Here is a 23,513-nt window from a genome sequence, read left to right as displayed (position 1 = left end):
TTTGTTAAGTTGTATGAGTTCCCTATAAATTTTGGAGATTAGGCCCTTATCGGATATGACATTGGCAAATATGTTTTCCCACACAGTGGGTTTTCTCGTTGTTTTGTTGATGGTTTCTTTTGCTGTGCAGAAGGTTTTTATTTTGATGTAGTCCCATTTGTTCATTTTCTCTTTCGTTTCAAGTGCCCTAGGAGCTGTATCAGTGAAGAAATTGCTTCGGCATATGTCTGAGATTTTGTTGCCTTTGGATTCTTCTAGAATTTTTATGGTTTCCTGTCGTACATTTAAGTCCTTTATCCATTTTGAGTTTATTTTTGTGTATGGTGTAAGTTGGTGGTCCAGTTTCATTTTCTTGCATATATCTGTCCAATTTTCCCAGCACCATTTATTGAAGAGACTATCTTGGCTCCATTGTATGTTCTTGCCTCCTTTGTCAAATATTAATTGAGCATATTGGTTCGGGCCGATTTCTGGGCTCTCTATTCTATTCCATTGATCTATATGCCTATTCTTGTGCCAGTACCAGGCAGTTTTGAGAACAGTGGCTTTGTAATACATCTTGATATCTGGTATTGAGATCCCACCTACTTTGGTCTTTTTCAGGATTGCTGCAGCTATTCGAGGTCTTTTTTTATTCCAGATGAATTTTTGGAGAGTTCGTTCTAGATCTCTGAAGTATGCCGTTGGTATTTTAATGGGAAGTGCGTTGAATTTATAGATTGCTTTGGGTAGTATGGACATTTTAATGATGTTGATTCTACCAATCCATGAACACGGTATGTTCTTCCATCTGTTTATGTCTTCCTCTATATCTTTTTTCAACGTCCTGTAGTTTTCTGAGTAGAGGTCTTTTACCTCTTTAGTTAAGTTTATTCCTAGGTAGCTTAATTTTTTTGGTGCGATGGTAAACGGGATTGTTTTTATAATCTCTCTTTCTGAAAGTTCACTATTGGTGTATAGAAATGCCTCGGATTTCTTGGGGTTAATTTTGTATCCTGCTACATTGCCAAATTCATGTATTAAGTCCAGTAGCTTTTTGATGGAGTCTCTAGGGTTTTGTATGTATAATATCATGTCGTCTGCAAATAAGGACAGTTTTACTTCCTCTTTTCCAATTTGGATGCCTTTTATTTCTTCTTCTTGCCGAATTGCAATGGCTAAGACTTCCAGTACTATGTTGAACAGGAGTGGTGAGAGGGGGCATCCCTGTCTTGTTCCTGTTCTTAGGGGAAATGGTGTTAGTTTTTGTCCATTGAGTATGATGTTGGCTGTGGGCCTGTCATATATGGCTTTTATTATGTTGAGGTATGATCCTTCTACTCCCACCTTGCTGAGAGCTTTTATCAAAAATGGGTGTTGAATTTTGTCAAATGCTTTTTCTGCATCAATTGATATGACCATGTGGTTTTTTTCTTTCAATTTGTTTATGTGATGTATCACGTTTATTGATTTGCGGATATTGTACCATCCTTGCATTCCTGGGATAAATCCTACTTGGTCATGGTGTATGATCTTTCTGATGTACTGCTGGATCCGATTTGCTAGGATTTTGTTGAGGATTTTGGCATCTATGCTCATGAGGGATATTGGCCTGTAATTCTCTTTCATTGTGTTGTCTTTACCTGGTTTTGGTATTAGGGTGATGCTGGCTTCATAGAATGAGCTTGGAAGTGTTCCTTCCTCTTGAATTTTTTGTAGTAGTCTGAGGAGGATAGGTTTTAGTTCTTCCTTGAATGTTTGGTAAAACTCCCCTGTGAAGCCGTCTGGTCCTGGGCTTTTGTTTGATGGAAGCTTTTTGATGACTGCTTCAATTTCTTCCATAGTTATTGGCCTGTTGAGATTTTTAGATTCTTCCTGATTGAGTTTTGGAATGTTGTATTTTTCTAGGAATTTGTCCATTTCCTCTAGGTTGTCTAGTTTGTTGGAGTAGAGCTGTCCATAGTATTTTTTAACAATCATTTGTATTTCTGTGGGGTCTGTTGTTATTTCGCCTCTATCGTTTCTGATTTTGTTTATTTGGGTCCTCTCTCTTTGCTTCTTGGTGAGTCTGGCTAGAGTTTGTCAATCTTGTTTATCCTTTCAAAGAACCAGCTCTTGGTTTCATTGATTTTCTGTATTGTTTTTTTGGTCTCTATGTCATTTATTTCTGCTCTAATCTTTATTATCTCCTTCCTTCTGCTCACTCTGGGCTTTTCTTGTTGCTCTCTTTCTAATTCTTTGAGTTGTAGAGTTAGATGATTTACTACCATTTTTTCTTGTTTGTTGAGATAGGCCTGTAGAGCTATAAACTTCCCTCTCAGGACTGCTTTCATTGTGTCCCATAGGTTTTGGATTGTTGTGTTTTCATTGTCATTAGTTTCCAGGATGTTTCGAATTTCTTCTTTGATTTCATTGGTAACCCAATCAACATTTAATAGCATGCTATTCAGCTTCCAGGTGTTTGAGTATTTTGGGTTGTTTTTATTGTAGTTTATTTCTAATATTATGCCATCGTGGTCTGCGAAGACGCTTTTTATGATTTCAATCTTCTTGAATTTGGGGATACTTTGCTTGTGACCCAATATATGATCTATTTTTGAATATGTCCTATGAGCATTTGAGTAGAATGTATATTCCCTGGCATTCGGGTGAAGTGTTCTGAAGATGTCTATTAAGTCCATCTGATCTAGTGAGTCATTTAGGATTGCTGTATCTTTGCTGATTATTTGTCTAGAGGACTTATCCAGTGCTGTCAGTGGTGTATTAAAGTCCCCTACTATGATTGTATTGTTGTCGATGTCTCCTTTGATATCTTCCAGGAGTTTTTTTATGAATATGGGTGCTCCTGCATTGGGTGCATATATGTTTACCAGGATTATATCTTCTTGTTGTATTGATCCCTTTAGTATTATGAAGTGGCCTTCCTTATCTCTTGTTATGGCCTTCACTTTGAGGTCTATTTTGTCCGATATAAGTATTGCTACCCCAGCTTTCTTTTCCTTTCCATTTGCCTGAAAGATATTTTTCCATCCTTTCACTTTCAGTCTGTGTGAGTCCCTTCTAATGAGGTGGGTTTCTTGTAGACAGCAGATGTATGGGTCATGTTTTTTTTATCCATTCAGCCACTCGATGTCTTTTGTTTGGAGCATTTAGTCCGTTTACGTTTAAAGTTATTATTGAAAGGTACTTGTTTGTAGGCATTTCTGTTTTTGTGTGGCTGTTTTCTTTCTGAGCTTTTTATTTCTTATTTTTATACCAGTCCCTTTAGCATTCCTTGCATTGCTGGCTTGGTGGTGACAAACTCCCTTAGCCTTTTTTTTGTCTGTGAAGCTTCTTATTTCCCCTTCAAGTTTGAATGATAGCCTTGCTGGATAGAGTATTCTTGGATTCAGTCCTTTGCTTTGCATCACTTTGTAAATTTCCGTCCATTCTTTTCTGGCCTGATGTGTTTCTGTTGAGAAATCATTTGACAATCTAATGGGAGATCCCTTGTATGTAACTTTCCGTCTCTCTCTTGCAGCCTGTAAGATTCTCTCTTTGTCCTGAACATTTGCCATGGTAATTATGATGTGTCTTGGTGTGGGTCTTTTCGGGTTCACCTTGTTTGGGACTCTCTGGGCTTGTGTGACTTTTTTCTTCCCCACCTCAGGGAAGTTTTCTGATATTATTTCTTCTAATAGGTTTTCTAATCCTTGGTCATCCTTCTGTTGTTCTGGTACCCCTATTATTCGTATGTTGTTTCGTTTCATGTTGTCCCAAAGCTCCCTTAGGCTCTCCTCCTGTCTTTTCATTTTTTTCTCCAATTGCAGTACGTTTTGGGTGTGTTTTGCTTCCTTGTCTTCTAAATCACTAATTCGGTCCTCCGCTTCTCCTAGTCTACTGTTGATACTTTCAATGGAGTTTTTCATTGCAGCTATATCACTCTTCATATCTTCTTGGGTCTTACTTAAGTTGTTGATTTTTTCATCTGTTTCTTCTAGCTTCTTCCATATGTTATCGATTTTTTCATCTATTTCTTCTTGCTTCTTGCTGAGGTTGTCGATTTTTTCCTCCATCCGGTTTATGCACTCTAGGACCCTTATTCTGAATTCTTTTTCTGTCATGTTGCACGCCTCTGTATTACTTAGCTGCTTTTCTGGAGAGTCCTCCTTCTCTTTGCTTTGGGGGTTTCTTTGTCTACCCATGTTAGATCTCACTGCCATATCTAGACATTGAGTCGTTCAGTGGCTGCTCCCTTGGTGGCAGTGACTCCTTGGTCTGCGGTTGCTCTTCAGGCGGTTGCGGTAGCAGCTGCTCTTCAGTTGGCAGCAACTCCTCTGGTGGGTGCTGTTCACAGCTGTGGTGGCTCTTCTGGCTGGTGGGGCGAGGTTTCACGTACAGCTGCTGTTCCTCAGCAGAGGGTGTGGTGCTCAGGAGGTTGCTGTTGCTTGGATCTGCTGTGTTGATTTAAAGGCACAAAATACAACACAACAAGGAACCACGTACCAGGCACTATACACAAATATATTCACGATATTAATAACCCCAAATAACGGTGACCACCTGAATTAAGAGAATTAGGGGATAAGGAAGAAGGAAGAGAAAAAGAGAAAAGAGAAAAAAGAAAAGAAAATTAGGGACCAAAAAAAGGAGTGCAAAAATGAAATTGGGAAAAAGGAGGGGGGAAAGTAAAAGCGAGAAAAGAAAGGAAAAGAAAAAAAAAGAGCGAAAAGAGAGAATGAAGTGGAAGAGGGGAAGAGACTTTTTTATATGAGGAGAATACTCCTATAGAACAGCCATTAATCCCAACAAATTCCAGCAACAGCTCCCTGGAGATGAATGCAAAGTAGAAACAACCAATAATATAACGATGAAAATAGAATGGAGAACACTAATCCCAAAATAAAATAAAGAGAAAATAAAATGGCACTTTAAAAAAAAATGGTAAAATGGTAGCAGTAATAATACTGGTTAAAAATAAGAAGGTAGTAATTAAAAGGGTAAAATCAGGTGATGGAAAAAAGAAGAAGAAAAAAAAAAGAAGAGGAAAAGAAAAAAAAAGAAAAAAAATTGGTTTCTTAGTTAAAAGGTGAAAAAAGAAAAAAAAATATTGCAGTAGTGAAGGTCCTTCGGTTCTTCTATTCTTCAGTGTGGCTCGCCTTAGACCTGCCAGGTATTCAGGAGAGTGTTGAGTTTCCCTGCGATACACTGTTCCTCTGTGTTGTAAACCACAGTCCTTATTTTAAAGCAAGCCGCATTTGTTTCCCAGACTGCCTTATTTTGTGTTTAGCAAAGAGTCAGTTTGTGGGTCAGCCTCTGGGTGGCAGTGTTCTGGGGTTGGCCTCTGAGGCTACAGGGCCTCTCTGTCCAGTGGAAGTTCACTGCCCAGAGCTGGCTGCGTAAGAGTTACCAGTGCTGTGTTGTTGCTGGGATTGAAAATCCCTCTATAGGCCCCAGATATGGTTCTAATTGGTCAGTTTCTATGGCAGTCAGCGTCCTGGGCCTATCAACAGGGCCTGATCAGAAATGCGGGGCTGACCAGCAGCCCCTCTGGAGGCCTGGAGAGAAATGGAGGTGCAGCTGTTGGCCAGGCCAGGAGAGAAAGTGAGGAAAGTTCTGATCAACAGCTGCCACAGAGGCTACGGATCAGACCCTGCCTCTCTCTCTGTAGGCCTCTCTCTGGGCCTGATCCACAGCCCCCTAGGTTGGGGCGCCCACAGTGGCAACCCATCACTGACTTCCAGTCTGGTCGAGCCTTTGGTGGTAATGGTCATTATGACCCTGGCTCTTTATTATATATATTTTATTTAGTTGAGTCCTTTTTCTTTATGAGTCTGGTTAAAGATTTGTCAATATTGTTTATCTTTTCAAAGAATCATCTCTTGGTTTCACTCATCTTTTGTATTTTTTTTAGTCTCTTTGTCATTTATTTCCACTCTGGTCTTTATTATTTCCTTTTTACTACTTACTTTGGGCTTTGTTTTTGCTTTTTCTACTTTTCCCAGGCGTAAGGTTAGGTTTTATTTGAGATTTTTCTTGCTTCTTGAGGGAGGGCTGTAATGCTATGAATTTTTCTCCCAGGACTGCTTTTGCTGTGTCCCACAGATTTTGTTTTGTGTTCATTTTCATTTGATTTTTCTTTGATTTCATTGCTAATCAATTCATTGTTTAATACCATGCTATTTAGCCTCCATGTGTTAGAATGTTTTTGAGTTTTTATTTTAATTGACTTCTAGTTTCATATTATGGTGGTCAAAGAATATGTTTATTATGATTTCAATATTCTTGAATTTAAGAAGTCTTATTTTGTTTCCTAACATATGGTCTATTTGAGAATATTCACTATGTACTTGAGAAGAATATATATTTTGCTGTTATGGAATGAAATGTTTTATAAATATCAATTATATCCTTCATGACCAGTGTATCATTTAAGGTCACTATTGCCTTGTTGATTTTTTGTCTGGAAGATATATCCATTGATGTCAGTGAGATGTTAAAATCCTTTACTACGACTTTATTGCTATCAACCTCTCCTTTAAGGTCCCTCATGATTTTCTTTATATGTCTATGTTCTCCTATTTTGGGTGCATAGATGCTTACAAGGGTTATATCCTCTTGTAAGATCCATCACTGTGGTATTATAGAGTGATCTCTGTCTCCTGTTATGGTCTTTGTTATAAAAGTCTATTTTGTCCAATATAAGTATTGCTACACCAGCTTTTAAAAAAATTTCCATTTATATGGAATATTATTTTCATTTCTTTATTTTCAGTCTATGTGTATCTTTTATTCTGAAATGGATCTCTTGTAGACAGCATATATATGGGTTATGTTTTTCATCCATTCAGCTACCATGAGTCTTTTAATTAAATAATTTATTAAGTTTACATTTAAAGTAATTTTGATGGGTAGTTACTTATTGATATTTTATTCTTCATAAATATATTTCTCTATATATATTTGTTTCTTTCTTCTTCTTAAAGAAGGCCTGTTAACATTTCATGCAATTCTGGTTTGGTGGTAATGAACACTTTTAGTTTAGTTTTGTTTTTGTTTTTTTCTCTGAGAAGCTTTTTATCTCTCCTTCAATTTTAAATGACAGGCCTTTTGTATAGAGTAATCCTGCTTGTAGGTCCTCGCTTTTCATCACTTTGAACATTTCTTGCCAATCCCTTTTGGCCTGATGTATTTCTGTTGAGAAATAAGTTGACAGTCTTATGGGAACTCACTTGTAGTTAACTAACTTTCTCTTGCTGCTGTTAAGATGTTCTCTTTATCTTAAACGTTTGCTGTTTTAATTATATTTCATCTTGGTGTACGTCCCTTTAGGTTCATCTTGATTGCTACTCTGTGTTTTGTGAACTTAGGTGTCCTTTTTCTTCACATGTTAGGGAAATTATTGGCTATTATTTCTTCAAAAAGATTCTCTATCCCTTGCTCACTCTTTTCCTTTTCTGGTATCCCTAGCATGCAGATGCTGTTATGTTTGCTATTGTCTCAGAGGTCCCTAAAACTATCCTCATTTTTAAAAAATACTCTCTTTTTTTATGCTGTCCTTGGGTGCTTACTGTTATCTTCTCTTCTAAATTGTTTATTCAGTGATTTGCTTTATCTATCCTGCTGTTGATTCCTTCTGGTTTATTCTTCACTTCTGATGTCGTATTCTTTATTTCTGACTGATTCTTTTCTATGGTTTCTATGACTTTTTAATACTATCTCTTTATGTGCCCACTGAAATCATCCATTCTTCCCCTAAGTTTTTTGAGCGTCTTTGTAATGACTGTTTTAAACTCTGCATTTATTGTCTTTGTAGTTTTCATTTCATTTAATTATAATCATTACTCTGAACTTTATATCTCATAAATTGCTTATCTCCATTATATTTAGGTCTTTTTTCTGGAGAATTCTCTTTTTCTTTCATTAGTTGTTTTTTATCTTTGTTTCCCCAAATATTGTTTTTTCTTTTCTTTATTGATTAAGGTGTTACATATGTGTCCTTATCCACCCATAACCCTCACACACCCCACTCAGGACCTCACCCCCCTGGTGTCTGTGTCCATTGGTTATGCTTATATGCATGCATACAAGTCCTTGGGTTGATCTGTCCCCCTTACCCCCGCCCTCCCCTATGTTTCCTCTAAGGTTTCGTAGTCTGATCAATGCTTCTCTGTCTCTGGATCTGTTTTTTATTCACCAGTTTATGTTGATCATTATATCCCACATAAGAGTGAAATCATGTGATATTTATCTTTCTCTGACTGACTTATTTCGCTTAGCATAATGCTCTCCAGTTCCATCCATGCTGTAGCAAATAGTAAGAATTCCTTCTTTTTTACTGCAATGTAGTATTTCATTGTGTAGATGTACCACAGTTTTTTTTAATCCACTCATCTGCTGGTGGGCACTTAGGCTGTTTCCAAATCTTAGCTATGGTAAATTGTGCTGCTATGAACATAAGGGTGCATATATCCTTTCTGATTGGTGTTTCTAGTTTCTTGGGATATGTTCCTAGATGTGGGATTACTGGGTCAAATGGGAGTTCCATTTTTAGTTTTTTAAGGAAACTCCATACTGTTCTCCACAGTGGCTGCACCAGTCTGCATTCCCACCAGCAGTGCACTAGGGTTCCTTTTTCTCTGCATTCTCTCCAGCACGTGTCATTTGTTGATTTGTTGATGATAGCCATTCTGACAGGTGTGAGATACTACCTCAATGTTGTTTTGATTTGCATCTCTCAGATGATTAGTGATTTTGAGCATGTTTTCATATGTCTCTTGACCTTCTTTCTGTCCTCTTTTGAAAAGTATCTATTTAGGTCCGTTGCCCATTTTTTGATTGGGTTGTTTATCTTCCTTTTGTTAAGCTGCATGAGTTCCCTATAAATGTTGGAGATTAAACCCTTATCGGTGATAACATTGGCAAATATGTTCTCCCATGCAGTGGGCTTTCTTGTTGTTTTGTTGATTGTATCTTTGGTGTGCAGAAGCTTTTTATTTTGATGTAGTCCGATTTGTTTATTTTCCCTTTAGTTTCCATTGCCCTAGGAGCTATATCAGTGAAGATATTGCTTTGTCCTATGCCTGAGACTTTGCTGCCTGTGGATTCCTCTCATATTTTTATGTTTTCCCATCTTATGTTTAAGTCCTTTATCCACTTTGAGTTTATTTTTGTGTATGGTGTAAGTTAGTAGTTTAGTTCCATTTTTTTTGCATGCATCTGTCCAATTTTCCCAACAACATTTATTGAATAGATTATCTTGACTCCATTGTATGTTCTTGCCTCCTTTGTCAAATATTAATTGAGCATAGTGGTTTTGGTCAATTTCTGGGTTCTCTATTCTATTCCATTGGTCTATATGTCTGTTCTTGTGTCAGTACCAGGCAGTGTTGTGAACAGTGGCTTTGTAATACAGTTTGATATCTGGTATTGAGATCCCACCTACGTTGTTCTTCTTTCTCAGGATTTCTGCAGCTATTTGGGGTCTTTTTTTATTCCAGGTGAATTTTTGGAATGTTTGTTCTAGGTCTGTGAAATATGCCATTGGTATTTTAATGGGGAGCGCATTGAATCTATAGATTGCTTTGTGTAGTATGGACATTTTAATGATGTTTATTCTACCAATACATGAATATGGTATGTTCTTTCATCTGTTTATGTCTTCGTTTATCTCTTTTTTCAGTGTCCTGTAGTTTTCTGAGTACAGGTCTTTTACCTCTTTAGTTAAGTTTATTCTTAGGTATCTTAATTTTTTTGGTGCGATGGTAAATGGGATTTCTTTAAAATCACTCTTTCTGTAAGTTCACTATTGGTGTATAGAAATGCCATAGATTTCTTGGCGTTAATTTTATATCCTGCTACATTCCCGAATTCATTTATTAAGTATAATAATTTTAAGGATGGAATCCTTAGGGTTTTCTATGTACAGTATCATGTCATCTGCTGGAATAGTTTTTGATGAATAATTTTTTATGTATAAATTTTTATTTTTCCTAATAGATTAAGGTATTACAAATGTGTCCTTATCCAACTATTGTCCCCCCCATGCCGCCAGTCCTGCCCTCACCCACACCCCCTGTTGTTTGCATTCATTGCTTATGTTTATATGCATGCATAGGAGTCCTTTGGTTCATCTCTCCCCCTTACAGCCACCCTCCCTACCTTCCCTCTGAGGTTTGAGCATCTGATCAATGCTTCTCTGTCTCTAGATCTGTTTTTGTTCATTACTTAATGTTGTTCATTATAATCCACAAATGAGTGAGATCATGTGATATTTATCTTTCTCTGACTGACTTATTTCATTTAGCATAATGCTCTCCAGCTCCACCCACGCTCTTGCAAATGGTAGGAGTTCTTCCTTTTTGACAGCAGTGTAGTATTCCATTGTATAGATGTACCACAACTTTTTCATACACTCATATGCTGATGGGCACTTAAGCTGTTTCCAAATCTTAGCTATTGTAAATTGTGCCGCTATGAACATAAGTATGCATACATCCTTTCTGATTGGTGTTTCTGATTTCTTGGGATATATTCCTAGAAGTGGGATTACTGAGCCAAATGGAAGTTCCATTTTTAATTTTTTGAGGAAATGCCATACTATTTTCCACTGTGGCTGCACCAATCTGCATTCCCAACAGCAGTTCACAAGGGTTCCTTTTTCTCTGCATCCTCGCCAGCATTTGTCATTTGTTGATTTGTTAACGATAGCCATTCTGACAGGTTTGAGATGGTACCTCATTGTTGTTTTGATTTGCATCTCTTGAATGATTAGTGACTTTGAGCATGTTTTCATATGTCTCTTGGCCTTCCTTATGTCTTCTTTCGAAAAGTATCTATTTAGGTCAGTTGTCCATTTTTTTATTGGGTTTTTTGTCTTCCTTTTGTTAAGCTGTATGAATTCCCTAATAAGTTTGGAGATTAAACCCTTATCAGAGATATCATTGGCAAATATGTTCTCCCATGCAGTCAGTTTTCTTGTTGTTTTGTTGATGGTTTTGTTTTTTTTGTTTTTTTTCTGTGCGGAAGCCTTTTATGTTGATGTAGTCCCATTTGTTTATGTTCTCCTTAGTTTCCATTGTCCTAGAAACTGTATCTGTACAGATTGCTACGACATATGTCTGATATTTTTCTGCTGTGGATTCTTCTAAGGTTTTAATTATTACTTTTCTTACATTTAGGTCTTTTATTAATTTTGAGTTTATTTTGGTGTATGGCAATGAGGCAAGCATTCCAACCCAGCCGTGGAGGGCCTCTGGGCAGCAGGCACAGAGCAGCTGCGCAGGAGGGTAACACTGTGTCATTGCCCTGGCACCTAGGCAAGCGTTCCACGCCCAGCCATTTAGGACCTCTGGCCAGGCTGGGTCTGGAACGTTTTCATCATTTCATGCCAGGCTGAAGGACGCCCCATGTACGAATTTCGTGCACCGGGCTTCTAGTTTTTTTTTAATATAATTCTTTGTATTTCTGTGGGGTCTGTTGTTATTTCGCCTCTTTCATTTCTGATTGTGTTTATTTGGGTACTCTCTCTTTGCTTCTTGGTGAGCCTGGCTAGAGGTTCATCAATCTTGTTTATCCTTTCAAAGAACCATCTCTTCGTTTCATTGATTTTATGTTTTGTTTTTTTGGTTTCTATGTCATTTATTTCTGCTCTGATCTTTATTATCTCCTTCCTTCTGCTCACTCTGGGCTTTTCTTGTTGCTCTCTTTCTAACTTTTTGAGTTGTAAGGTTAGATCATTTATTACCAGTTTGTCTTGTTTTTGAAGTAGGCCTGTAGAGCTATGAACTTCCCTCTCAGGACTGCTTTCATTGTGTCCCATAGATTTTGGATTGTTGTGTTTTCATTGTCATTTGTTTCGAGGATGTTTTTATTTCTTCTTTGATCTCTTTGGTAACCCAATAATTGTTTAATAACATACTATGTGGCCTCCAAGTGTTTGATTTTTTAATTGTTTTTATTGTAGTTGATTTCTAATTTTATCAGCGGAGCAATTTATCAGACATTGGTTTCAAATTAATATTTATAAGGATGCTCAAGGAACATGGTGAGAACTACAAGGAACTTAATGGGAACTATTATAGCATGAAATAGAACATAGAAACCGTTAAAAAGAACCAGTCAGAAATTAAGAATGTAATTTCAAGAAGGAGAAAAATACTAAAAGAATGTCGAAGAAAATGGCGGTCAAATAGGCAGAAGTGTTGCACACCTCCTCTTGGGGCCAGGACATAGAAGCCACTAAATTGGAGAACATCCATCATTGTGATATGAGAAAATACTTGATATGATTTCTATTTTTTTCAATTTGAAGAGACTTTGCCTGTGTCTCAATATGTGGTCTATATTTGAAAATGTCCCATGTGCACTTGAGAAGAATGTATTTTCTGTAGCTTTTGGGTGACATGTTCTGAAGATGTGAATTAGGTACATCTGATCTAGTGATTCATTTAGGATTGCTCCTACTTTGGTGATTTTTTTTGTCTAGAGGATTTATCCACTGATGTCTACAAGATATTAAAGTCCGTTACTGTCATCCCTTGATATCATCCAGAAGTTGTTTTTTTTTTAATGGATTTTGGTGCTCCTGTATTGGATGCATATATATTTATAAGAATTATATCCTTTTGCTTTATTGATCCCTTTGTTATTATGAAGTGGCCTTCCTTATCTCTTGTTATGGCCTTCACTTTGAGGTCTATGTTGTGAGAAAGAAATATTGCTACCCCAACTTTTTTTTTTTCATTTCCATTTGCCTGAAAGATATTTTTCCATCCCTTAACTTTCAGTCTGTGTGAGTCCCTTGTTCTAAGGTGGGTCCCTTATAAGTTCCACGTGCTAACTGATTGCGCCACTGGAGCTCCAAAGGTGGGTCTCTTGTAGACAGCCTGTATATGGGTCATATTTTCTTATCCATCCAGCCACTTGATGTCTTTTTATTGGAGCATTTATTCCATTTATGTTTAAGTTTATTATTGATAGGTACTTGTTTGTTTCCATTTTTATTGTTTATGCCTGTGTTCCTTCTTCCCTTTTTTTTTAAAAAAAAATATAGTTTATTGATCTTTTACAGAGAGGAAGGGAGAGGGATAGAGAGCCAGAAACATTGATGAGAGAGAAACATCGATCAGCTGCCTCCTGCACAATCCCCACTGGGATGTGCCCACAACCAAGGTACATGCCCTTGACTGGAATTGAACCTGGGACCCTTGAGTCCGCAGGCTGACACTCTATCCACTGAGCCAAACTGGTTAGGGCTCCTTCTTCCCTTTTTCTTTTTTCTTTTTACAACAAGTCTCTTTAGCATTTCTTTTATTGCTAGCTTGGTACTGATAAACCCCCTTAGCCTTTTTTGTCTGTGAATCTCCGGCTTTCCCATTTGATTTTAAATGACAGCCTTGTTGGTTAGAGTATTTTTGGATTTAATCCCTTGCTTTGCATCACTTTGTATACTTCATTCCATTCCCTTCTGGCCTGATGTGTTTCTGTTGAGCAATCATTTGATAATCTAATGGTCCCTTGTAGGTAACTCTGTTTCTCGATTGCAGCCTTTAAAATTCTTTCTTTATCGTTAACATTTGCCATTGTAATTTTGACTATTCTTGGTGAGAGTCTTTGGTGTTCATTTTATTTGAGACTCTCTGTACTTGTGTGACTTTTTTCTTTCCCAAGTCAATGAAGTTTTCTGTCATTGTCTCTTCACATAAGTTTTCTACCCCTTGCTCCTATTTTTGTCCTTCTAGCACCCCTATTGTACGTATGTTGCTTTGTTTCATGTTTTCCCAAAAATCCCTTTGGCCCTCCTGCTTTCTGATTTTTTTCTCCAATTGCTGTTCAGATTTCCTGCCCTGTCTTCTAACCTGCTAATTCGGTCCTCCACTTCTGGTTTACTATTGAAACCTTCCATTGTGTTTTTTATTGTAGCTTTATCATTATTCATTTCCTCTTGATTCTTACTTAAGTTGTTCATTTTCTCATCCAACTGGTTTAGGACCTCCATTACCCTTAGTCTGAATTCTTTTCCTGACATATTGCATACCTCCTTTTCATTTAGTTCCTTTTCTGGCGATTTCTCCTTTTCTTTCCTCTGGGGCTTGTTTGTCTCCCCACTTATGCTCTCACCAAATGGTCCAGGTGCCTAGTTGCATGGGGGAATGTGGCTGATACAGGGCTTGGCAGGATGGTCACACACTTGGCGCCTCACCAGAGGGCCAGGGTACCTATTCTTGTGAAGGGTCCAGTTGCCAAATCATACTCGGGACCTGTGGCTGAAGCAGCAGGCTTGGTGGGAAGGTCACGCACTCCAGACCTCATGCTTGTGGAGCCCCAGTGGCAAGTCATGCAAAAGGTCCAGTCACCAAGTCATGCATGGGGTCTGTGGCTGAAGTGGCTGGCTTGGTAGTAGCATAATGCACTCCAGGGTCTTACTGGGGGACCCAGGTGCTCAGGTGCACAAAGGGTTTAGTCACTGAGTCATGTACTGGGCCTTTGCTGAAGCAAAAGTTTGGTGGGACAGGAGCGCACTCCAGGGCTCACAGGAGCCTGCAGCCAGGGAGACTGAAGTTCTGGTGTCTGGGGGTGTGCAGATGAGGTAGCAGGTCTTTGGCCAGAGTGGATGTAGTGTCCAGGATTGTGTTTCAAGCCAGCCTGGGTGGTGGTGAGGCTGGGCTACTAGTCACAGCAGTTCTCCTCTTTAAGGTGGTGTGGTTTCTGTGCCAGAGCCATCTTCCCCTGCAGTGCTCTGCAGTGCTTGCAGTGGTAGAAGGGACTCCTCATGTAGTAGAGCCAGGTCTGCCAGCCCCTGAGATTTTTGCAAGGTGTAACTGTCCCTCACTCACACATACACACATACACAAACCACATGTCCACACACTCCCCTTTCACTTCCTCACTCACTCACACTTTCTACCTCACTGCTGTCCTGCCAGCCACCACCTTGACTCCAGTCCTCACTTTCTTGTGGCCCAGAGTAAGGTGCACACTAGGTTGTTCCAGTTTGCCCCTCCCCCATGTCAAGCAGGGGTGGATTACTGTGGATCACATAGTCTGTGCTCTCCGGTGGCCTGGAGTGAGGCATGCACTGGGTTCTTCTAGGGGTGGAAGACTGTCCTAGGAGCATGGGGTAGAGTCAGAGCTCTTCTGTGGCCCTGAGTGAAGCACTTGCTGCATTGCTCTGGGTCTCCCCTCCCAGGTCTGGGGTGGAGTATGGGCAGGTTGCTTTGAGTCACACAATCTGTGCTCTTCTGTGGCCCAGAGTGAAGCACACACTGGGTTACTCTGGGTTGCCCCAGCAGCAGGTCCTAGGGCTCAGGGAGGAGTGGGTGCTTGGTGGCTCTGGGTTGAACTAGCCAGCACATTTCTGGGGCCAAGGGTGGGGGTGGAGCACGAGTTTCCCACTGGCTTGCATTCACTGCAGGATCCTGGAGCCATATCCAGGACACTGGGTCCCAGTAGGCTGGTGAGGAGGCCTGGTTCAGGAGATCATGCTGGCAAGTGCTCACCTCATATGTCTGGGAGCCTGCTGGGAGGTACTGTGCCACTCACTGCTGGGACATAGTGGTGGTTCCATGTGGCTTATGGCTGGCAAGTGGTGTTCTCTAGGCATCCTCTGCCATTTCTTATAGAAAATTGTCTCTTCAACTGTGTCTAATTTGTTAATTCACGGTTGATGTTCTCTGATTTAGTTGCTTTTCTGGCCTGGCCCCAGCAGGAAGTGCACAACACTTCTGCCTATTCAGCCACCATTTTCTCCCACTTTCTTTTAGTATTTTTCTCATTTATGAAATTACATTCTTCATTTCTGACTGGTTCTTTTTAATGGTTTCTATGTCCTATTACATGTTGTTGTAGTTCTTGTTAAGTTCCTTGTAGTTCTCACCATGTTCCTTGAGCATCCTTATAACCATTACTTTGAAATCAATGTCTGATAAATTGCTGTGCTGCATTTCATTTAGCTTTTTTTTTTCTGGAGATTTCTCCTATTCTTTCATCTAGAGCAGTGGTTCTCAACCTTCTGGCCCTTTAAATACAGTTCCTCATGTTGTGACCCAACCATAAAATTATTTTCGTTGCTACTTCATAACTGTAATGTTGCTACTGTTATGAATCGTAATGTAAATATCTGATATGCAGGATGGTCTTAGGCGACCCCTGTGAAAGGGTCGTTCGACTGCCAAAGGGGTCGCTACCCATAGGTTGAGAACCGCTGATTTAGAGCATGTATGCTTTTCTCCTCATTTTGGCTGCTAGTTTTTGGTTGTTTCTATGTATTTGGTAGATCTGTTCTGTCTCCCTGTCTTAGTTGGTTGGCCTTATGTACTTTGTGTCTTGTGGGATCCAGTGGAGCAGTCTCCTTGATCACTGGAGCTGTATGCTGCAGTAATATCCCTTGTGTAGTTTATGTGAGCCCTCCTGCTGTAGTTGAGTCTTGATTGCTATTGGCCTGTTTATGCATAAGTCTGACCCTCAGTCTCACTGACTGTGAGGATCAACTCTGACCACTGTGTACCGACTGCAGTGTAGGTGCTTATCACATGAAGTGGAATTCCCCTCATCCAGCTTTGGTACCTGCCCACATCTTCTTTTGAATATGCTGCTTGTGAAGCTTATTAGATCCTGCTCTGATGTTATCTGAAGGTGTCTACTTGGTCTGTTGGTTCTGGGGACTCTTGGGAGGGACTGTGTTGCAGATCAATATCAGATACTGCCTGTCACTGGCCCTAGCCTTTCTCTTTGGAGCAGTTTCTAAATGATTTCTTCTGTAAATCCTTGGTTATAAGACTTCTGTTTACCCTGTCTTGGTTGGTAATTCAGGCTGATTATTGTATATTTAAGTTGTAATTCCAGTTGTGTCTGGGTAGAAGGTGAGTATCACTTCCACCTATTCTCCTGCTATCATGAATATCAAAAAAGAGACTTTTAATAACTTGTTATTATCTAGAACTTTTCTTTTACTTTTTAAAAATATTTTATTGATTTAAAAGGGGAAGGGAGAGGGAAAGAGAAATAGAAATGTCAATGAAGAGGGACAATCATTGATCAGCTGCCTTCCGCACACCCCTCCTGGGGATCCAGCCAGCACCCTGGGCATGTGCCCTGACCAGGAATCAAATCATTACCTCCTGGTTCATAGATTGATGCTCAACTACTGAGCAACACCAGCTGGGCCAACAAAACTTTTTTTACCATTAAAAATAATTTATTTTGGAGAAACCAAGATGGCGGCATATACTTGCTGCCTCTCACAACCACATCAAAATTACAATTAAAAGGCAGAACACAACATAGTACTGGAAGTACTAGCCATTGCGATCAGACACGAAGAAGAAATAAAAGGCATCCAGATTGGAAAAGAAGAAGTAAAACTGTCCTTATTTGCAGATGACATGATACTGTACATACAGAACCCTAAAGACTCCATCAAAAACTTATTAGACTTAATAAATGAATTCGGCAATGTAGCAGGATACAAAATTAATGCTAAGAAATCCATGGCATTTCTTTACACCAATAGTGAACTTACAGAAAGTGAAACTACAGAAGCAATCCCATTTACCATTGCACCAAAAAAATTAAAATACCTAGGAATAAACTTAACTAAGGAGGTAAAAGACTTATATGCTGAAAACTACAGGACACTGAAAAAAGAGATAGAGGAAGACATAAACAGATGGAAGAATATACCGTGTTCATGGATTGGTAGAATCAACATCATCAAAATGTCCATACTACCCAAAGCAATTTATAGATTCAATGCAATCCCCATTAAATTACCAACAGCATATTTCACAGATCTAGAACGAACGTTCCAAAAATTCATCTGGAATAAAAAAAGACCCCGAATAGCTGCAGCAATCCTGAGAAAGAACAAAGTAGGTGGGATCTCAATACCAGATATCAAATTGTATTACAAAGCCACTGTTCTTAAAACAGCTTGGTACTGGCACAAGAACAGACATATAGATCAATGGAATAGAATAGAGACCCCAGAAATCGACCCAAACCACTATGCCCAATTAATATTCGACAAAGGAGGCAAGAGCATACAATGGAGTCAAGACAGTCTTTTCAATAAATGGTGTTGGGAAAATTGGACAGATACATGCCAAAGGATGAAACTAGATCACCAACTCACACCATACACAAAAATAAACTCAAAATGGATAAAAGACTTAAACGTAAGACGGGAAACCATTAAAATACTAGAGGAATCCACAGGCAGCGAAATCGCAAACATATGCCAAAGAAATTTCTTCTCTGATAATGCTCCTAGGGCAATGGAAACTAAAGAGAAAATAAACAAATGGGACTACATCAAAATAAAAAGCTTTTGCACAGCAAAGGAAACCATCAACAAAACAACAAGAAGACCCACTACATGGGAGAACATATTTGCCAATGATACCACCGATAAGGGTTTAATTTCCAACATTTACAGGGATCTCATGAAACTTAACAAAAGGAAGATAAACAATCCAATAAAAAAATGGGCAACGGACTTAGATAGACACTTTTCGAAAGAGGACATACAGAAGGCCGAAAGACATATGAAAACCTGCTCAAAGTCACTAATTATACGAGAGATGCAAATCAAAACGACAATGCGTTATCATCTCACACCTGTCAGAATGGCTATCATCAACAAATCAACAAACAACAAGTGTTGGAGAGGATGTGGAGAAAAAGGAACCCTTCTGCACTGCTGGTGGGAATGCAGGCTGGTGCAGCCACTGTGGAGAACAGTATGGAGCTACCTCAGAAGACTAAAAATGGAACTCCCATTTGACCCAGTGATCCCACTACTAGGAATATATCCCAAGAAACCAGAAACGCCAATCAGAAAGGATATATGCACCCCTATGTTCATAGCAGCACAATTCACCATAGCTAAGATTTGGAAACAGCCTAAGTGCCCATCAGCAGATGAGTGGATTAGAAAACTGTGGTACATATACACAATGGAATACTATGCTGCGGTAAAAAAAAAGGAACTCTTGCCTTTTGCAACAGCATGGATGGAACTGGAGAGCATTATGCTAAGTGAAATAAGCCAGTCAGAGAAAGATAAATACCACATGATCTCACTCATTTGTGGATTATAGAGAACAACATAGACTGATGAAAAGGGACAGACCCAAAGACTGAGAAACAGCAATCAGGCTATCAATCCCCAGAAAGAAAGTAGGGGAGGGCGGGGGTAAGGGGAAGAGATCAACCGAAGGACTTGTATACATGTATATAAGCCAAACCAATGGACATGGACAACGGGGGGATGGGAGCATGAGTTTGTGTGTGGGGGGGAGGTTGGGGGTTAATGGGGGGGATGAGGACACATTTAAAAAAAAAAAAAAAGGCAGAACAACTACCACCCAGAACCACGGGAAAGCTGGCTCAGTGGAAGTTCCACAACTGAAGAGGTGAAGAAAGCACATTAAGACTGGTAAGAGGTGTGGCAGCACGGAAAGTGCTGGTACCTGGATATGCTGCTCTTTTAATCAGGAGGGAGATACAAGCTCTGCTTGCTCTGAAATCCAGTTCTGGGTGAGACTCTGGGGGACCCAGACACATATGGGGAGAAACTGGACTGTCTGGCATCGGGATAGGAACACGAAAGCGGCTTTCTCTCAGAGGTACTCTCAGTGATCATTGTTCCTGCATGGGGGTGTGGAATGTGGAGACCCGGGGACCTCTCCAATGCAGAGCTGACTGGCAGCCATTGCTGTTTGCTCCACCCTGGTGGTTCCCAGAGACCCCATCCCACCCACTTTACAATCCCACCCAAGCTGTGCGCATTGGCTTTTGCCTATAAATAGCTTGTCCTTTCTCTGCCTAAAACCTGTCAAATTGCAGGTGGGTCAGAGAGCCCCAGAGCTTCTAAAAGAAGGCTCAAGTCCTGGCAGCAGCAGCCTGCCTTGCTTCACAGCTGGGCCTCGTCTGAGCACTTCCAAACCTCATACAAAGAGGAGGAATCTGCAGTTGTCTCTGATTCTCCTGCTGGGCAACCCCAGACAGTAGCTGACCTTGTACCTCCTTGGAGATCCAAGAGCCAGTGTACCCAGTGGTCAGAGTGAGACCATACAATTTTACAACTCTTCACAACCATAAGCGACACACTCAAGGGGAAGACTCAGTGAGCACCAAAGCCCCACTGAATCAAGTCCTGCCCCATAAGGGTGTCTCCTGTGCAATAGATCTTCCAATATAGACGCAGCTGGTCATCACACCAATTGTCCTGGAGGTCAATTCCTCCCAGTGATACCAACAGGAATCAAGGGTTAACTACAATGAGACTGTGCAAACAGACCACAAAGATGTGCATCAAGAGTGTTCACCTCTGGTTACTGGGGAGGCTGAGTCACTGGGCCCTATAGGACACCTACCACACAAGGCCACTCTATCAACTCAAGGAGACTTAGTAGCTACCTAGTACATAGAAACAAACACAGGGAAGCAGCCAAAATGAAGAGACAATGAAACAAGTCACAAATGAAAGAAATGGATGAAAGCAAAATACTGGATATAGAGTTCAAAACCACGGTTATAAGGTTACTCAAGAATCTTCTAGAAACCTCCAAGAAATTTAGTGAGACCCTTAAGGATATGAAAAAGAACCAATCAATAATTAAGCATACACTGACTGAAATAAAGAATAATATACAGAGATCCAACATCAGACTAGAGGATCCCAAGAATCAAGTCAAAGATTTGAAATATGAAGAAGCACAAAACACCCAACTGGAAAAGCAAAAAGCAAAAAGAATCCAAAAATATGAAGATAGTGTAAGGAGCCTCTGGGACAACTTCAAGTGTACCAACATCCGAATTATGGGGGTGCCAGAAGAAGAGAGAGAGCAAGATATTGAAAACCTATTTGAAGAAATAATGACAGAAAACTTTCCCTACGTGGTGATAGAAATTGACTTACAAGTCCAGGAATCGCAGAGAACCCCAAACAAGAGGAATCCAAAGAGGACCACACCAAGACACATCATAATTAAAATGCCAAGGGTAAAAGACAAAGAGAGAATCTTAAAAGCAGCAAGAAAAAAACAGTTAGTTACTTACAAGAGAGTACTCATACGAATGTCAGCTGATTTCTCAACAAAAAACTATGCAGGCCAGAAGGGAGTGGCAAGAAATATTCAAAGTGATGAATACCAAGAACCTACAACCAAGATTACTCTACCCAGCAAAGCTATCATTTAGAATTGAAGGTCAGATAAAGAGCTTCACAGACAAGAAAAAGCTAAAGGAGTTCATGACCACTAAACCAGTATTATATGAAATGCTGAAGGGTATTCTCTAAGAATAGGAAGAAGAAGAAAAAGGTAAAGAGAAAAAAATATGAAAAACAAAGTGACAACAAATACATATCTATCAACAAGTGAACCTAAAAATCAAATGAATAAAAAACCTGATGAACAGAACAGACTGGTGAATGTAATAGAATCAGGAGCATGGAAATGGAGCAGACTGACAATTTTCAGGGGGAAGGGGTTGTCGGGGGTGTGGGAAGAGATTGGACAGAGAGTTTACACCTATGGACGAGGTTAGTGGGGGAGTGGAGGGAAGGCCTGGAGTGGGGTGGGAACCAGGTGGAGGAGAGCTAGGGGGAGAAAAAAGAGGAACATCTGTAATAATCCGAACAATAAAGATTAAAACAATAATTTATTTTTTCTTCAATTTAAAGTAATAAATGATTTTTGTATGAAATTCAGAAAAATCACAAAAAAGACAATAAAAATGGTATACTAGTTAGAAGGTAAATTGTTAAATAACTAAAAGATAGTTTGGTAATATGTATCAAAGGCCTTATAATTTTGTATATTTTGTGGCCTGGCATACCACTTTTTGAAATTTATTGTAAAGAATTCATAACAAATATTTAATTTTCTCCAGCCAGAGAAAACCATATTTTTTTGAAGCTTAGTCACATTTATTTTTGTGTGTGTTAAATAGTTATTATTGCCTCTGTTTTACTGTTGGATAACTTTAGAATGACAGAGTCTGATTTTCCAAAGTAATTTTTTAAACTATCAAGTTGCAGATATGAGACTTAAACCCAGAAAATATGAACAGAGGTCCTTCTCTTTTTTCACATTTACCTACACTTTGGCCCAGACAGAAGAAAGCTTTAAGGTCTGTGTTACTTTGGAAAATTGTTGGAATATCTTTTGCAAGATTAGCAAGGTATGGTGCAGACATGGCAAGAAGCTTCATACCAGAGTACAAATTATTGAAATCGTGAGAATATCCAAATTTCTACTTATTTTCAAAATTAGAATATCCAGATAATCTCGCAAGCAGCCTCATCCAGATCCTACAAAAGTGTCACCTATGAAAAATACTCAAAACTTAATAATAAGCATAGTTATTCATAGTTATTAGGGTCCTATCAGTAAGACATCACACATCAGAATGTAATATCATATTGTAGTATACAGGGTACAAGTCTTGGAGTACGGTGAACTGGGTTTGGGCTTAGTTTTGCTACTTACTGGTTGAGTGCATGTAACAATGCTCAAGTTACTTAATATAAGTTTTATTTTACTTATAAAACAAAACGACCTATCATGCAGAGTTATAAAGATTGAGATAAAAGCCAGATAGCTAGTTGAGATAATTCTCCAGAGAAAGTTATATGCCAAATAGGTAAGTGAGCTTCAGGATAGGTAACAAATCTCTTCTTCTCAATGACTATTGTTGTTTTTAATTTTTTTGTGAACCTTGGGAAATAAATACTTGCTTCTCACTTCTGCTTCCAGTTTCATTTATCCTATACAGACAAGGAGCGCTATGAAAATGAAGAGAGACCTGATGTCCAAAAGCAGATCCTCGTTGATATTGCCAAGAAGCTACCAGTTTACACAAGGACTGGAAGTGGAGGTCAGTTCATCCAAAGTCAACCAGAGAGGCAGATCAGCAAGTGTCTCAGAAAGTCTAAGACATATATATCCTTAGGCTAGCCCCTTTTTTTCTCTTCTCTTCTGAAAAACAATATGGCATCTTTCTCAGCATTTTATTATAAAAAATTTCAAAATTTTATCCAAGATGGAAGAATTATACAATAAAAATTTGTATGCCCACCACTACAGTCCACTACTAACATTGAACTATATTGATTTATCAAACACCTGTTCACAAACTCATTCCTCTATCCATCATTCATAAAGCTTAATTATTTTTGGTGCATTTAAATGTAAGTAGCAGATATCAGTACATATTTAAATTAAATATTTTATAATTCTTTTGAGGATGAAATATACATATAAAAACAAGCACAAATCATAAATGTACCATTCAGCATTTCCACAAATGTACACACTCGTGTAACCAAAATCTCTATAAATATTACCATACTCCAGAATGTTCTTTCATGCTCCTTCTCACTAAATACAGCCACTATTATGATATTTTTTCCTCCATATATTAGTTTTATCTGCTCTAGACTTTTATATAAATAAATATATACCGTATTTACTATTTTGTCTGCCTTATTGTATTCAGCATAATGCCTTTGGGACTTACATTGCTGTGTATTTTATTGCTGAGTAATA

General features: G+C 39.1%; 1 protein-coding gene across 3 annotated transcripts in view; it reads left to right on the top strand.

Moving 5' to 3' along the window:
• ZDHHC15 (zinc finger DHHC-type palmitoyltransferase 15) overlaps positions 1 to 23,513 on the top strand; it is a 414,649-nt gene that overhangs the window by 148,619 nt on the left and 242,517 nt on the right. For all 3 annotated transcript variants that reach the window (XM_036304662.1, XM_036304664.1, XM_036304665.1), the window contains exon 4: positions 22,722 to 22,842. In XM_036304662.1, coding sequence (XP_036160555.1) covers positions 22,722 to 22,842 — 121 coding nt within the window. The remainder of the gene's footprint in view (positions 1 to 22,721; positions 22,843 to 23,513) is intronic.

The sequence above is a fragment of the Myotis myotis genome, unplaced genomic scaffold, assembly GCF_014108235.1.
Source record: "Myotis myotis isolate mMyoMyo1 unplaced genomic scaffold, mMyoMyo1.p scaffold_m19_p_4, whole genome shotgun sequence".
NCBI lineage: Eukaryota > Metazoa > Chordata > Mammalia > Chiroptera > Vespertilionidae > Myotis > Myotis myotis.
Note: the sequence above shows the minus strand (reverse complement) of the source record. Positions and strands in the feature narration are given on the sequence as shown.